The sequence below is a fragment of the Gouania willdenowi genome, chromosome 15 (genome assembly GCF_900634775.1).
Source record: "Gouania willdenowi chromosome 15, fGouWil2.1, whole genome shotgun sequence".
Lineage (NCBI taxonomy): Eukaryota > Metazoa > Chordata > Actinopteri > Blenniiformes > Gobiesocidae > Gouania > Gouania willdenowi.
Window position 1 is genome coordinate 17,655,669 of NC_041058.1, and position 17,883 is coordinate 17,673,551.

At 38.9% G+C, this 17,883-nt stretch overlaps 1 protein-coding gene across 28 annotated transcripts in view; it reads right to left on the reverse strand.

Moving 5' to 3' along the window:
* Positions 1-17,883, reverse strand: part of LOC114476328 (neurexin-1a-like) — a 294,357-nt gene that overhangs the window by 172,947 nt on the left and 103,527 nt on the right. For 20 of the 28 annotated variants that reach the window (XM_028467736.1, XM_028467735.1, XM_028467721.1 and 17 more), the window contains 4 exons: positions 16,551-16,852; positions 14,048-14,071; positions 12,825-12,986; positions 2,253-2,694 (listed from right to left, as the gene is read on the reverse strand). In XM_028467736.1, coding sequence (XP_028323537.1) covers positions 2,253-2,694; positions 12,825-12,986; positions 14,048-14,071; positions 16,551-16,852 — 930 coding nt within the window. The remainder of the gene's footprint in view (positions 1-2,252; positions 2,695-12,824; positions 12,987-14,047; positions 14,072-16,550; positions 16,853-17,883) is intronic. The other 8 variants (XM_028467730.1, XM_028467729.1, XM_028467728.1 and 5 more) reach the window with 1 other exon arrangement.

Genomic DNA, 17,883 nt, shown 5'->3' on the forward strand with positions numbered 1-17,883 from the left:
ATTTGACACTCACATGAAAGGCAGGGACGGCCATATATTTCGTGTCTAACGCTCTCCGGGGACTAGTGAACTTGTTTCTGGAGTTTTACTTTAATTCCATCAAATATTAAAATGTGTAACAAATGTATCGGGGACTGGACCTTTACGTAACAATTTGTCCAAAGTAATACTTTTGATCTATGCTTCCACTTCAGTTTTTTTTTTTTTTTACATTTCAGTGTGTCAATAATTAATAAGAAAATAGATATATAAAACTACACTTAAAAAGCTATTGCAGAGTTTTCAATCTATTTGCACGAAAAACACAGTTTAACGCCTCATTGAGTTTCAATGTGTGCTGGAGAAATGGAGTTTGTATTACAATACCTTCAGCTTTAGTTTAATCTTTAATCAGATAAATCCATTGTATAGGCTTCAATGATCAATAAAATGAAAATAATTTACCCAGAAAAAAAAAAAGACATAAAAGGTTGAAATTGCCGCTCCATTTGTTGACATTTTCGTGTATTGCATTGTGGGATGTGGAGTCACAGAGACTGGTGCAAAGAAGTGATTTTACTTCATTCTGAGATTATGGATAAAACTGGAAATGAAATATTCCAAAAAAGTCAAGTAAATCACTGTCTTCCATGTCAGTCCAAAAACTCAAGAAAATCACAAAAAATGAAGAAAACACTTCTATGCATCTGTTTATGGGACTCCACATCCCACAATGCAATGTTCAATGAAAATAAACTTTCTTGCAGCAAATTCAACAATTTTCCTTTTTTTGGAGTAAATTTTGTTTGATTCATTAATCTATGGGGCCTACAATATGATTTTATCTTTTGAAAAAAATATCAGAGTTAGCAACTTTAGGTTAAACCACACAGATTAATATACACTACAAATAACTTTGTGAGTACGATTTGGTCTAATCTTTAATGAATAAAGTTATATCATTGATCCTTGTTTATCAAACTGAAATTTAAAGTGAAAGTTCTAATGGGTGTGTAAACACCAAACACTGCTTCAAAGACAGCGTCTTGCTATTTACTAATATTCACTTATTTTTAGTTCACATCATGATATTGCAAAAAGCTTCTATGAGTCCCTCACACCTCAGCGTGTATGTTTTCATGCATTAGAATTGAGGAGATGAGTGAAAGTTGCGGTGAAATGTCATTAGTGCACAGCTCAGCACAGCTTTGTGCAGGAACTGCCTCAGCTCTGGGAGAGACCACCTTCTGTTTCCATGGAAACCTGGGCAGGGTAGGAAGAGTACACTTGATGAGAGGGAGAGCAATGTGTGCGTGTGTGCGCACACGTGTGCTAAATCATGTGAGTAGCGGGGGTGGATGCTCGGAGTTTAATGAACACTAACTGATTTTGTGAGATTAGTGTGGTGAAGTCTGGTTCACTATTGCACCCTCGTTATGACACTAAACATAACCTACTTTCTTCCCCTAGTGGTCATAAAATTACTTGAAAATGTCTATTTTTAAAGACGTATCGAAAAATATTTTAGTAATGTTATGAAGGCCATAAATGGGTGCATTGAGTGCAATATATCTGGTATAACTTTTTTCTGCAACCCAGCCTTCCTTTGAAGGGTAATGAAACAGTTAATCTAATTTTCACCTCTCAATATGTCATGGGAAAACATGGTCAAGGGGTGTATCTAATTTGCAGCATGACATTGCAAGGGCTTGGCTCTTAGTTCACACTAACAAATTGCTGCTTAGATAGGCAAATCAACAGGGACCAGATCAGTGCAACCCAGGACTTACAGGACACACTGGGGAAGAGGCAAAGTTATTTGTGTGGCTTTGTGTGTTTGGAGTCAAAGCAAAATGGCCGCTATTTTGAGTTAGTAAAAATCCAAACCTTGGCACATTAAATATATGTAAGTTTGTGCTCACAATGAGCTCCCACAGCAGGAACATTTTTTGGTTACTGTGGTGATGTAGTATCGGCCCCAGGAAAGTAATGGATATTTTCTGTCGCAGAAGATTTAACTGTGACCTCACGGTAGTACTTAAGATGCTGTTAAATAATTTATCCAGGGGGTGTACGGCAGAGCTGCTGCACTGGGTTTCTGTTGAACAGTATGTGGGAATAGAACTGGAGTCATGGCACACAGGAGTTTATCATCCACAGACAAACCAACATTTATACAGACACCACCCTGAAACATAGCTTTAAAATCCACAAAGTACTGTATATGGAAAAAAAGGAAACTCAGTCATGTATTTGATCTAGATTAAACCTACCTGATCGTCCATCCCTTTGAAAGTCCACATGGTACCACTCGCCGTCATTGACTTTCTTGTTGACTGCCTTGGTCTTTGTAGTTCCTGAGCCCATGTCTAGCAGCAAATATAAATGACCGTCTAGCATCTCAATGGCAAAGAAGTCCACCTTCAAAGTTTGAGGGCTCTTTGAATCCTTTGGTTGCTGCTTGGGTTTGCCATGACTAAAAAGAAGAAGCCCATTGGGCTCCGTGGTGCGGAAGTCGAAAGAGATGGAGCCTGTCTTCTTGGCATTCCACTTGTTGAGAATGATGTAAGACTCGGGGGTTTCAAATGTGATGGGATCTAAAGTGGCAACATTCTCACACTTGAATGCCACAGTGCCGTGGACCTTCATCTTTGGATCGCCTTGTTTGGCCAGCCTGGATAGCTCGAGTCGCACGTCATTGTTTTTGTACACAACCTGAAATGACAGTTAAAAAAAAGGTTTACTCCTACTCACACAAGTACAATAACTACCAAAAACACACGTCATTCACAACATCTTGATGAAAAATTGGCAGACACTTTGTGCCAAAGGTCCTCCCATTAAAACCAAATTCACTTGAACATAAAAATCAACAAAAATGTTCCATTTCTAGACAGGGGTGAACTGGGACAAAAAAACAGCCCTGGCATTTTCTGTCCAGACCACCCACTACATTATCAGTGACACCATGTAAAAGCCGTTATTAAGTCAGTGATGCAAAACATGTGGCTCTTTATGTCTCAGATCTAATTATTATTTCACCCAGAAAACTGTAAAATGGGGTAAACTTTTGAACCTCTTTTTACCTTTTTTTTTGGCTATTTTGCAACTTCGTTTGTCCCATTTTTGCCCTTTTTCATAAAGTTCTGACAGTTTTATAAGATTTGAGTCACCTTTTGCCAATAAATATCCCTTTGTTTTTTCTACTATTTTTTTTTGTTCATTTTCATTGTGTTTTTGACACTTTAATCCAATTTTTCGTCCTTTCTTTAATAACTTTTGCGACTTTTCATACAACCTTTTGCCCAAAAAATACCACTTGTTTCCTTCATTCCCTACATTTTGCCTTTTTTGTTTCATATTTTTGCCCTTGTTCACCATTCTTTGCCACATTTTGCCCATTAAAGCTACCCTTTGCCATTACATACATATTTTTTTTGGCCCTCTTGATTGCTTTTTGCCCAATTTCTTCACTTATAACTCTTTTCTTGCCACTTATCAATTTTTGTGACTCACATTGGAGGGAATTTCTGATGGGTCATGTCAAAACATTCATTATAAAAATAAATAAATAAATACAACGTAGAGTACCGAACCGGTACAGTTTGGGTCTATGGCCCACCGGGATGATGCCCGGTATGTAAGTAAGTAATGTTTATTTTATACCACCTTTCACAGACAGAGGTCACAAAGTGCTTCATTCACACTCAGATTCACACACCAATGGGACAGAGCTGCAATGCAAGGTGCTAGTCAACCACTGGGAGCAACTTGGGGTTCAGTGTCTGCCCAAAGACACTTCGACACATAGACCAGTATAGAGGGATCGAACCCTCAACCTCTTGATCAGAGGACGACCCCTCTGTATGTCAGATGGCCAGTTCACCCCTGGTTCTAGATTATTTCTAGATTTTCAATTGATATAATGTGAATAAAATGTTATTTACTTTCATGGGTCAAAAGGAACCAAACAACCAACACTTCACTGATCTTATCCATATGACATTTTACCTTTCAGGCCAAACTACCATTGGCAGTGTTTGCATGCTTCGACATACCTAATGTTTGCCATACTGCACCTATGCGTGACGAGTTGTGTCCATGTGCCACAAAAGGAAATGCACAACTCACAGCCCAATGCTCATTATGTATTCCCCATTTGCATGCATCCTTATGCACAAGTGCAGAGGGTGACCTGACATAGTGAAGTGTAAATAAGTGGGAAATGTATTTGCAATTACAGCACCAGAATGTTCAATAGAAAAGGGCCTGAAATTACAATAGAAGAAAGGAGAATTATTCAGTTTTATCTCGTATGCCTTAAACTACATTCTTTATTGCAGATGAGGTGTAAAAGTGTGGTTAAAGCTGTATCCAGACCCTCCCTTTACAATAAAGTTAAGTAGATAATACATTTGAATATTTTAAACTCTAGAAAATAAAATATCCTACACAAATTGTTCTTATTTGAAGGTTAAACAATTATTTGAGACCGTAGTACTCATTCAACTTGGTTTACTAAAAATTGCATGGTGCTTGGTATTATTTGTATATTAATAATGTTGGTAAAAGGAATATTATGACTGATATGACTATATTATTCAGTGAGGCTGCTAAATAAAGCAGACACTGCCTTTCAGCTTTCTTCGCAGACTGAATGTCTTTGTATTTGATGCTCTCTGCACTCAACCCTGTGGTAGATTAGTAACCCTGCCTTGTGCTATGAGTCAGCGATGATAACCTGCACGACTCTACCTGTATAACCCTGACCATATTGAGTGTTAGCAGAAATGGATGGGTATTATTAGGTGATAAAAACCTTTTGTATTCTTTTTATGCAACATCAAGTTCAGGAAAATACAGATTTTCATTGTAGGCACATTGTGTATAAATCAAGCTGAAGTACCAGTGTAATTTTCAGCCATCTTGCAGACAACTTGAACAGTATAAACCTATCATTATCCTATATCTGTAATGAAAGTGCACCACATAGAGCAGCTGTGACATCAAGGATGGCCTTGTTTTCCTGCGTTTGATTTCGATTTAAGAAACTCATTAACATTTTTTCTAAAATCAGAAATTTTAGGATTTCCAAAAACAACAAAATCCCCTCAACATGTTCACCCCATTCTCAAAATAGGCCCAAAAACTGCAACCATATGCAATACAAGGACACAAAAAGCATGGCCGTGAAAGTGCAAACATCTGCTGTATCCTTCTTGTGATGGAAGAAGGTGTAGCGTGCTTTGATATTACAAACTCCTTTACAAAAGTTTGAGATTGATTATTTTTGTGATTAAAGCAACAGAATACAAACAAACTTAATCAATAGTAGTAGTGATGTAAAAGTTTAAGTAGTTTCTAGCGAGCCACACTAAATGGGCTACAGCTGTGTAAACCAAAGCCATTTATTTCATGTGCTGTTACACTATGCATTCACCTGAAAATAGGAACATCACCATTGGGATTGGACTTGCACGAAGCATTGTGTTTATCACCCAGTTAAATCCACTGTGTATAAGCAGTTACATACGTACTAGAATCCTAACTTTAAAAAAAACTTTCCAAGTTTTAGGAAGATTGGTTGCAAGTGAAGTGATTTGCAGAAATTGAATGTGATTATTTCCAAGAAATTACATTTCTTTTTTTTAGTGAAACAGAGACTTGTAATTTAAAATTGTAATTATGTAACCTGTAGCTATCAGGTGGTGTAATTAGTGAAGAGGCAGGAGGCATCCAACACAGTTTGTCTGATTTTGACAAATACACTATCAAAAGGTTCAGTGCTAATGCTAAAGTTAGTGCTAATGCTAAAGTTAGTGCTAATGCTAAAGTTAGTGCTAATGCTAGATTAAGGCTCTTGATAGATTAATACTGATGATAGTCTTATGCTAATGCTAGGTTAGTGCTAGCTAATTCTAATGCTAAGTTAATATTAATGCTAGCTAATTCTAATGCTCGGTTAATATTAATGCTAAGCTAATGATAATGCTAGGTAATGGTATTGCTAGATTATTTCTATAAATACAGTAGATCAATGCAAATGCGTGGCTAATTCTAATACAAGGCTCATGCTAGTGTTATGGCGCATTCACACCAAATGCGTCGAAAACGTCAACAGCGGCAGGTGTACATTCACAATATATGGTAGACGCGCTTCTATAGAGTGTCGGAGGTCCCGCTGCGCGTCCCGCGCCTCCTGTGAGGTGCGTTTGAAGCTTTTCATGCGGTGGACGCTTTTGACGTGCGTCCGGCGCCTCCAACGCGGCCGACGCTGGAGTTGGGATTGTTGAACTTTTGGGGTATATCGCGGTGCATCGACCAATCAGAAGCGTTCCCCAACCATGACACTAACTAAAGACGGATGGACAAACGCTCTTCTGCTGGAATAGAGCGCCTGTAGTTGGTGTCCTGGTAGGAGATGCAAGCGCCGATGCGGGTCAGCAGGTCGTCAAACTGGGCACGGGAGAGATGGACGTAGCTCTGAAAGCGACTCTCTTCCTAGTGCAACTCTGGTGAGTCCGGAAAAGGCGCCAAGGCGCAAATAAAGCCAAGCCACTCTCTTGATAATGTAGAGCCAATGGGAGTTGGAGGCGGCGTGTTCAGCGAGGAACTCCAAACTTTATTCTCCATTCACCCACACTTCTCTATAGCCCTCTAACATCACAGTACACACACTGAGTCACACCAAAATACATCCATTATTATTTTTATGTTTATGTGTATTTTTTAACTGAATTTTAAAAAATGAATGTGCAAAACAGAATTTGGACAAAACAATAAAAATGTATTTTATAGGGCCCTATATGGTCCTTCCTGACCTCTTATTTTATCCCGTTACACATGAGCTTTCATGGCTTTCATCTAAATCGTGTCAAACTCAGGGTCTGGGGACCAAATCTAGTCCTTTAGAGCATCCAATTCGGCTCGCAGGCGAAAATAAAATTTACAGAGAAAATGTATTGCGTAAATTACCAAAAAGTCCAGTTGTAGATATCTCAAATTAACCAATTTGATGAAACTCTACAATATTTTTAAGGGCTTTTATTTATTTTTTTGTTTATATCACTATATCATTTTTAGTTGCAAATTGTGGAAAGAACTGAACTTTTCCACAAGTCTTGCAATTTCTCACAAACAATTTCACAAAATTCCCACTAAATTACACAAAAATGGATAAAATCAAAATTTTTGAGGTGAATTGAACTGATATTGAAAACTAGGAAACAATTTTAAAATTGTTCTTTTTTCCTGCCTAAAATCTGTGGTCCACAAGAGGTCAAAGATATAAAAGATGAAAGCTTTCATACAAAACAGCAAGATAGACTTTTTAATTGTGGAGAACCAGAGGCTGATGGAGGAGAACAAAGAACTGATAGAAAAAGAGGTCTTCCGGTCGCTAAAAGCTCAGATGAACACAGAATGGGTGAAGAAGGTGTGGAGGAGATGAAGGAGCAGGAGATCATCTCTTTAAAGGCAGCTTTCCAACAGGCCAACGGTGCAGTGGAGCGCCTGGAGAGTGGACGCTGTGACTTCAACCGCATGAAGATGAAGATGACCACAGAGCTGGAGAAAAAAGACGAGGACGTGGTGACGTTGAAGGAAGTGTACCATAAGATGAACACTGACAAGCAGCACATGGAGCATGAACTGTGTCAGAAGGAGCGCTACCATATGGACACTGTGGCTCAGATGGAAGCAGAATTGGAGATGGTGAAGGAGACTCTGACCACGTACCATGAGAGCACGCTGAGGAACGTCTGCTCACAGTTACAGGCTCTACACAAAGATGTGAAGCTCCATGAGAGGAACGCTGCTGAGGCTACCAAACAGGAAAAGGATGCTACCATCCACGCCATGGAGACCACGTATGGAGTACTGCAGAAGCAACATCTCACTCTGACCAAGGTCAAGGAGAACCAGCAATGGCAAATAGATCTTCTGGTGAAGGAAAACGCTGAATGGGAGGAGCTCGCCCTCATGACGGACAAACAGAAGGCCAGGAAACAGAAGGAGCAGGACAAAGTGTGAGAAAGAATGGATCCTTCAAAGTGTGGAAGGTTCCATCTCTCTTAGTTTTACTTCATTCTCCTATTGAATGTGCTTTTCTGTTTTTTTGTGTGTGTTTAAGTTTAGAATAACAAGAATTGAGAATAGTTTTCTTGGATTCTCCCACAATAAAAAAAATCCATTGTCCTAAAGCAAGGCAGATGTATTTGTGTCGGGAATTCAACGTGATTTACATGATTTAAAAAGAATACAAATGATTATAATGATAATAATGCATTGAATTTTATATAGTGCTTTTTTCATAGACACTGAAAGCGCTTTACATTGATGTCCATTATTCTTTCACTCCGCGCACAGTGGTGGTAAGCTACTAATGTAGTCACAGCTGCCCTGGGGCAGACTGACAGAAGTGAGGTTGCCATAGTGAACCATTAGTCCCTCTGACCACCACCAACACTCACACACACACTACATTCATAATAGGCAAAGTGGGTAAAGTGCCTTGCCCAAGGACACAATGACAATGACTTGGCTAGGGCACACCTGAAACACAGGTTTCTCAACACAATAATGTTCCCCGCCATATCACAGTCACTGGGTGAATTATGAACCCAGTAATAGGGAACGTGAGCTGGGTTTAGACCGTCGTGAGACAGGTTAGTTTTACCCTACTGATGATGTGTTGTTGCAATAGTAATTTGGTGGTGTTCATCCATTGTATGAACACCACCGGCAACAGAGTAGCCCCTCCCCTCAATGCACGTCCCAAGCATTTTCAATGCTGGTGACAAGCGTCTGTGTTCAATGAGCACAAGCATCCAACTACTCGCGTGAGGCACAAATTTGATGCCCAAAACGCGTTTGGTGTGAACATACCATTAGGCTAATGTTAATGCTAAGCTAATGCCAGGCTAATACTCGGCCAATGCGGTGTTCGACAACGCGGGCCAGCACCGGCAACGTCACTGGCAATATGCAAATATTCTAGTTCAATATGTGTTGATTTTATATTTTATGCTATCTTATTTAGAATAAAGTTTCATCTCATCCATACAGTCAGGTTAATCATCAAATTAAAACCAAAAGTTTTCTTTAGTTTATTACTTACATTAGAAACTAAGTGTGCCTTTCAGGATCATAACGCTTCAGTCTGAGCTACGCCTGCTGCCGCACTGGTAGTGCTGCACTCATTTGTCATCAAAACAGGGATTGTGACAACTGAGCTATTACTGCACCACTGTTTGTTTTTACCATCAGAATCAACAGGCATGCGGAGCTGCTTAGACAGGAATCTGCACACTAATGCTGCGACAAGCCACATGGGGACATGCCATCAATCAGAACCAACACTACATAATGTTGAATCACTGCTTATATGATATCACTACATAGCAAGATTGTGACCAATGCATTGTCTGTTTTACCCTGCAAGTTATGAGGTGATGTACAGGGCTTGTGAGAGTACTAAACAGGTCAGATATATACTTTTTGTTAGCTGAATTAAAATGAATATAGATTTTACAGTAAAAAAAAAGATTGGGCTCCTTGCATTTGATATTGACATTTGCATTTGTCTGGTAGGAGTAAGTAAGAAATATTTAATGAAGAAAATAAAAGAGGGTAAATTTTGCCTGTGCGACTTCTCTTGGGAGACACTACAGATCTGCATTGATACATCTTCGAGTAGCTCAATCCATTATATTCTGTGACCCTATCATCTATAGTTATCACAGGCTAAGATGAGATAAAGACTAAATTAGTGTGTAGATGTCTAGTAGATGCTTGGTAGGAACCAATTTTCTATTTGTTGTCCACACATATGTGCAGCAGCCCAAATACATGTCGTTAACTAAGACCTTTTAATGAGCTATACATAGCATGTGGACATGTGGTCCACACCCAGTCTGCTACTCATTAAAAAGAAACGCTTCAGACCTCTTGAGGAGACTTACAGAGGATGACAGCTTAGCACTTAAGGTGAACTACAATATGTAGGACACTGACAAAGATAAACAACAAGAAGCAGGAAGCGTGAGCTAAAAAACTACTTCATTTGAATTGAAGATTTGTAAATTATAATTGAACATTCTCCATTACATGCATTATATTGTTTATCTGTAGTATTGCTTGAAGTGCTTTAGATTGCGACAACAAAACACACTATAGCTAATGTTAAAAACAATTGCTTGGAGTTATAAAGCAACATTAAAGAAGTCTACATCATTTATTCACATCGTATTTCTGGAGGTAATCTAATATGTGTGTAGCCACAGATGCCCTGCAGGGACAGTCTAATGGAAGCAAAGCAGACGCATTGGTTCCTCAAACATCCATCCATTTTCTTCCGCCTATCCGTTGCCGGGTCACGGGGGGGACAACCTTAGTATGAAGGCCCAGACTTCCCTCTACTCGGCCACTTAATTCAGCTCTTCCGGGGGGAATCCCGAGACGTTCCCAGGCTAGCAGAGAGACATAGTCTCTCCAGCGTGTCTTGGGTCTTCCTCGGAGTCTCCTTCTGGAGGGACGTGTCCTGAACACCTCACTCGGGATCCTACCCATTAGGCATCCTAATTGGGTGCCTGAGCTACCTCATCTGGCTTTTCTCAATGCGAAGGGGCAGCGGCCCGACTCTGAGCCCCTCCCAGATGACAGAGCTTCTCACCCTATCTCTAAGGGAGAGCCCAGCTACCCAACGAAGGAAACGCATTTCGGCCAGTTGTACCCACAATCTTGTTCTTTTGGTCATGACCCAAAGCTCAATGACCATAGGTGAGGGTAGGAACATAGATCGACCTGTAAATTGAGAGCTTTGCTTTTCGGCTCATCTCCCTCTTTACCATGACGGATAGATGCAGACTCTGGTTCAGCGTCTGCAATGATGCAATCCACCTGTCAATCTCTTGCTCCATTCTTCCCTCACTCGTGAACAAAACCCCAAGGTACTTAAACTCCTCCACTTGGGGCAGGCCCTCATCTCCAATCCGGAGAAGACACTCCATCTTTTTCCGGTCGAGAACCATGGACTCGGATTTGGAGATGCTGATTCTCATCCTGGCTGCTTCACACTTGGCTGCGAGACCAATCCAGTGAGAGTTGAAGGTCACAGCATGATGGAGCCAACAAGACCACATCATGTGCAAAAAGCAGTGATGCAATCCTGAGGCCACCAAACCTGACCCCTTCAACGTCCTGACTGCACCAAGAAATTCTGTCCATGCAAGTTATGAACAGAATCAGTGACAATGGAGTCCAACCCTCACTGGAAATGAATTCGACTTACTGCCGGCAATGCAGACCAGGCTCTGACTCATGTCATACAGGGAACAAATCAGCGGGTCCGATACCCCATATTCCCGGAGGACCCCCCACAGGAATCCCTGAGGGACCCGGTCGAATGCCTTCTCCAGGTTCACAAACACACGTGGACTAGTTGGGCAAACTCCCATGCACCCTCAAGGATGGCTGTAGAGCTGGTCCACAGTTTCCCTAAAACATCCTTTATCTATTTACATTTAGAGAAGCCAATGTAAAGAACTTCACGATACAGAACGCCAAGTTTTAGAACTTAGCTGTTGACACTTCTACTTTTTAAATGACCAATTATCAAGAACTAATACCCCCAATGCTTGCACTCACATGCAAAAAGGGTCAGAAATGCATGCTTCATCAAGCAGTTAAATGCAGGATTCAAGACAACAGCTGAGAATGAATGTGTCACGATGATACTTTTTATAAAGCAACATTTGCGCTTTTGCAGAAGATAAAATACTTGATCATACATTTCCAGCACATCGAAGCAGGGTTTGGGTCAGTTACATTTTTCAATTACATTTTGAATTATCCAGCTTCATATTACAGACAAATAAAAGAACAATTACCTTGTCAATTACAGGTTAAATAGTTTAAGGTTAAATTACAATTTTACTAACTTATTCGTATAGTGTTGTGATGATGCAATTTTTTTTTTTTTTTATGTGTGTATGATGTTGGTTTAGCATCTTTAAGTTTATATAAGACATATCTATTATTTCCTAACTAACCCTTCCCACCTGTATCAGTCAATCAATCAATATCTATAAAAAGCGTTTTTCATACAAAGAAATGTACCTCAAAGTGCTGTTACATAAATAAACATACACTCACACCGTACAAACAGCGTCTACCACACACAGACACACAAGTTAAAACAATTACAAAGTCAATTATCTTAACTCAATTACAATTCAATTACAATGGCAACAGATTTGTTAAATTACAATTATAATTACGCTATAATTGTAATCATCAATTATGTGATAACAATTATAATTGACCCCAACCCTGCATCGAGTGTCATCTGTGTGAACACCATTACTACTGACATCAAACAACAAGAGGTTTCATCAATAGATGGGTGTAGAATGATGGTATCAGTTTGAGATAGTTCACTTCTAACAATAGTGTAGTGTAAGGTGTTTGAAACAGCTCATGAAAATTTAACACAGTGAACTCACAAACACTTCTCCTAAAGTGCACCTGACAGAGCTGGGTGAAGCCCGTGGCAATCTCCACTCAAAGACAGAGCTCTGCATGTGTGGGTGAGCGGAATACCAGTCATCAGGGTGTGTGCATTCATATATACGTGTGTTTGTGTAGCAGGGTGTGAGGGGGAAGCAGAAGCAAATTATGTGTCAGAAAAAGTTTGTGTCAGAGAATGTGAGGAAAAGTTGAGAAACACACTCAAGCAAAGTGTTAGGAACCAGACAGGGTCAGTGTGTGGGTTGGCTGTGCAGTCCTAAGGTGAAACTAGTCATATCCTGTACTAAAGAATTACAGTTCACGCAAAGTGTGTTTACCTCCTTTAGGCAGCCCATGAAGTTATTGCTGACTGGAGATCCAGGCAGGTCAGCTGTGCTGGGACTTCCTCCAACATAGAAAAAGTCATCAGAGCCTAACATGGTGTAGTCTTCCTGGGTATACCCTGTGGTGGTCAGAATCCCATCAACTGATATGGTAACCTAGATCACAAAAACACAGGGGAAGAACATACTATGCTCAGCCTATGGACTGCAATGCTATTGCTATTGTGTTGTGTAGAGTAGACTATCAAATAATTCCTTATTTACATTTGTTCCGAAACCCATTTTCATGTCTGTTTTCATCGTCTTTTTTCTTGTTTTTCGTCATTATTTTGTCCAGTTCGATTAGCGGGAAGCTTTCAAAGGAATGCTATTTAGTTAGAGTTAGAGTTAGTGATCAGTTCATGGTGTTAGTATTGCCGCTAATGCAACTTAAAAGTATTCCAGCAGACACAAAAATGGTGTTAGTAAAATGTTATTCAGGTTAAGTTATTGTTTTATATGAGTAGGTAAAGCATTTCAATAACAAATTTTGAAAGTAAAATAAAATGTGCTACTTTTTATAGGACATGCTTCTTTGTAAAGTCACTAGATAAGTTATACAAAAATATAACATGCATTCTTCTCTTCTTTCTGTTTGCAAAGTGACAAAAAGAAAATATATCTGATTTCTTGATCAATATTTTGTTTTGCCACTTAGGAAAGAAGTGTCAGATGTGTGCAAAAGCTCATGGTTACTTAAAAGCCACAGGGAAAAAAAATGAAAAGACAGTACCAAAGCAGAAATGGCACACACAGCCCAAATGTGACATCAACAAATGGCCAGTACAACACTTGCAATATGAAGTCAAAGTGCATGCCATGCCAAGTGAATGGGGATCTACTAGATGCTGAGTAATGGAGCATCAGGCCAGCAAGACAGGTGAGGATCTTTATTATTAACACAGAATGATGCTAAAGGCTAGGAATGATGTTCTTAAAGAGGTAGACCAAACAGAAATGGACAGGAGATGAAACAAAGGGGTTAAAACCAATGAATGAGTCCTTGAAATTAAAAAGGAAATAGAAAAGTAATCAGAAAAGTACCAACCGCAATTTCCCCTTTTTTGTAAATGACGTCTAAAAAAAATAATCAAAGAAAAAAAAAAAAAAAAACAGACGGCAAACCCAAACTAAGAAACAACTAGAATGATATCTACCGAACAATTTAGTTTGTTTACCATAGCGTGTCCAATGCCTGAGTGCTTTGTGGAAAAGGGGGGAGAAAGGAAATTAAAAAACTGTAAACAGAATTGTTACTCAAATAATATATGATGGTTAATACTGTTAGTACATTGTTAAACGGCAAAAAACCCATCCAGGTTAGTAAAATGGCACATTCCATGAATGATGTTAGTTTGTTTACAGAGGTTAGTGACACAGAGAAAAGAAGGGCAAAATAAGTTTAACAAGAAAAAAGCAGACCGAGTTAACACGTCTTTTCTCCCACATAGGGTCAAACCTTCTTTACACCAAACGGTTTATAGAAAAGCCTAAAATATATCATTGACCCTCATTCACAAAGCCCTAACTGAACATTGTATTTATATTCTATTTATTTTACATTTTTAGGTGTATTTGCTTTCAAACTTTCTTTTAATTTACGTCTCTGAGACCAATCCACACTTCCCAGTACTCATACAATACTTTACCTCCCTTTGGTCCTATTGATGAACTTAGGATCACTTTACTGCAATGAGACAAAGCATAAAGCACCCTGACACAAAGTAGGGGAGCATGGAAGCTTTGATTTCCCTGCAGGGTGTACATTCAATAAGCTTTGTTTTTTTTTCCCCCCTGCACTCAGTGCATTGAATCCACAGGCCAGAACCCTGTGGATTGCCAGATAATCAATCGGCGTAGTAATGTAAAGAAAAGCAGCTTTGTTTCTTCAGTGAAGGCAAATATTTCCCACAGAATGAGCACTAACATAGCTAGATAGGACCAAGCAGGTTACTCAACAGATAATAATAAATGCCAAGGCATTTTTCCAATGTGTTGGATTTCTCTCCGAATGACTTTGACGACCTTAATGCCACCCACGCAGGTCTCACCGTCTTGTGCTGCTTTTACAGTTAAACTTATCAGCGACTCGTTGTCCAAATGATGTGGGAGTTTCTCTGCACCTCGACGACCTTGCAATCCCAAGATAGTTTGCCATTGATGGCCATGGTAAAGTCGAGGCTTTCCCTGTCCAGTACGCACAGTGCTACTTACAGAACCTCAACGCCTGTGTGGGAGGAACTCAAACCATGCAAAAGACCAACAAGTCATCCAGAGATGCCTGAATTGCTGCTGGTGATGGTTCAGTCAGGTCAGAGAACTTAAAGTATCAGCTGGATTCTACAAGTCTTGACAGGGAAAGTTTGTTGACAATCTGTATAACTTTTTGCCCTTTTTACGCCTGTTCAGGCACGACGTAGGTGTTGGTGAAACTGTGTAAAAAAAAAAAAAATGTTGACAACAGTTCATTAGCCATATCTGAATTGAATAGTTTTCTTTTGACCGAAAAGTTGCATCTCAGACTTTATATCATATTCAAAAAGACCTTAAAGAAATCCTGACGTATTTGTTTTTTGTTTTTTTTGTCTGCACATACTGTCGTAGGTTAACACTGCAAGAAATGCAATCTTTTATAGACAGCAATGCATGTTTTGTTATTGCAATTAAATAAATAAATTCCATTTATTGCATAATTGTGGCCATCACAAGTCCTCCCTACGGAAGGGTAAGAAGAACTTTATTATAGGGAGGATATTAAAAAAAAAAAAAAAAACCTAGAAAAACCAAAAAAACCTGACTTAATATTCATCACGATACGCTTTGGTATTAGAAAAGGTAAATTAAACCTTACAACTGATCTACACTGATAGTCATTGGAAAAAGCTTGAGTTTGTAAAACGGTGTAGGGTGGCATTAAGGCAAGTAAATTTACACTTATGTGATACAGCATGTGTCAAAAGGCTTTACTTGCTTTTGAAGAAGTGTAATCTCTTTGTTTTATTGATGTTACCCTTTCAGGTATTGGTGAAAATAAGTAATGCATATGAATACTAAGAAATGTTAAAGTACCTTATTTTTAAGCAGTAAGACTGGAGAAAAACAGCAGTTGGCCTTTTAAACTAAAATTCTTCTTTCTGTCAATTCTTAGTTTGAATAAGTGATAACAGCTAAATAAACTATGAATTTCACTATAAATACTTGAGTTGATTTCAACCATGTTTAAACCCAATAGAGCCTTAAGGCATTAAAATAACTCCACAGCGATGATTTGGGTTTTTGTGTAAAAGTTTGTTCTTAAAATTGGTGTTAGCTCCTTAAATGTCAAAGAGCTCTGATGTGTGTTTAGATTAGCTTTAGCGTTCAAACTTTAATAGGTTTTTAAAATGAAATGTATGAGAGAAACACAAAAGGGCGTCGTTGTTTAGCTTACTGCAGTCTACAAGCGGCTGGTGCTGTGTCTGTCTTTCCCTTCCAAGACGATAACCTAATAGATGACTTGATTCAAATCTAGATGTCCCTGCTCCTTTCTGGTTATCTTTTATTCTCCACAATGAGTCACTATGATTCAATTTAGAAATGAAATTACGATGTCCGAGAAAACAGTGTATTGTATGTTGGTAATGATTTAAGTGTGTCTCCTATTCATTTACTGAGTCTCCGCATCACCATCTGTACGGTTACCTGACGTAGATTCCTTGTTACTTTGACATCATGCCAATCATTGTCATTAAATTTTCCATTGACTGGCTCCACAAGAGCTTCAAAGGCTCCAGACCCCAAATTAATGACAAGCGAGACAGCCCCGTTTTTCAGTGCCAGGTTGACGTAATCAGCCGATTTCCCCGTGTGCAGCATCAGTCCGTTTCTCTGTAGTGTTTTGAATGACAATGTGATTTCATCACTGCTGCTTTGAATTGGGTTCAAAGATAAGTCGTAGCAGAAGAATTCGGATCCTTTGAAGGTTGCAACATACTCCTCTTTTCCTGCAGAGAAAAAGAGAGAAAGAAATGTGTTGCATTGAGATCAGGGCCTCAAGAATGCCTGTTGAGAGTCTGTCAGGGGGAAAATGAACAAGAATGACTGAAGTTTAATACATAAGCATAATGAAAGAGAACATGAAATAAAATGTTTTGACCAAAAGCAATATTATATAGCAAGAGAAAAAATGATTTAGTGTGTCCCTGTCTAAGTAGAAAACAAAAACTCTACACAAACAAGCCAGGGCCAGAATTTCCTCAAAATTATAGAGACAATTATGCAAGAGGTGGGACGATATCCAAAGCTCACTAGATATTATACAGTACAATAAACAATATATACGATACAGGACGATATTTTCTTAGAGTGAAAATAAAATGCAGTTTGAAAATTAACAATGCTTTTATTTGACTGTGGACATACTACAACTACTTTATATTCAGGGTATAAGTTTTCAACTCAAATAAATATAAATATAAAACAAAAACATTTACAGAAATAAAAAATTAAATAAACAGAATGCAAAAACAGAGACTGACAATTCACACCAGTCGAAAAATAAAACCAAATCATGTCATTATCATGAAGTTCTTCAAAAAACTGTCTATCGGTGCATGAACTTTGCATAACAAGTTTTAAAATAAATCAAACTAGAGCAGTCTACACAACCCAGATTTAGGATAAGGAAGTGTTCTTTTTTTTTTTTAACAAGGTTAGCATGTCTACATTTTCTGGCAGCAATTGAGACCTGTGGGGAATTGACTATTTTAACTATGTTAAAAAGACACGCTCACTTGGGACAGATGTAGCAGCACCCCCACCCCCCACTCCGCCCCCCAACCCTACTTTTACAATAATGCTATAAGACTTGTACATTAGACAATGGCTGTGTTTGAAATGGCACACTCCTTAACTAGTACAAACGCCAAGACTATATACTGTCTACTTTATACCGTTCCCACTGTATACTTCAAAGTTTCTCAAGATACATTTTGAACCTACAACGACAAAAACCTGAAGCTAAATATCTCTGTTG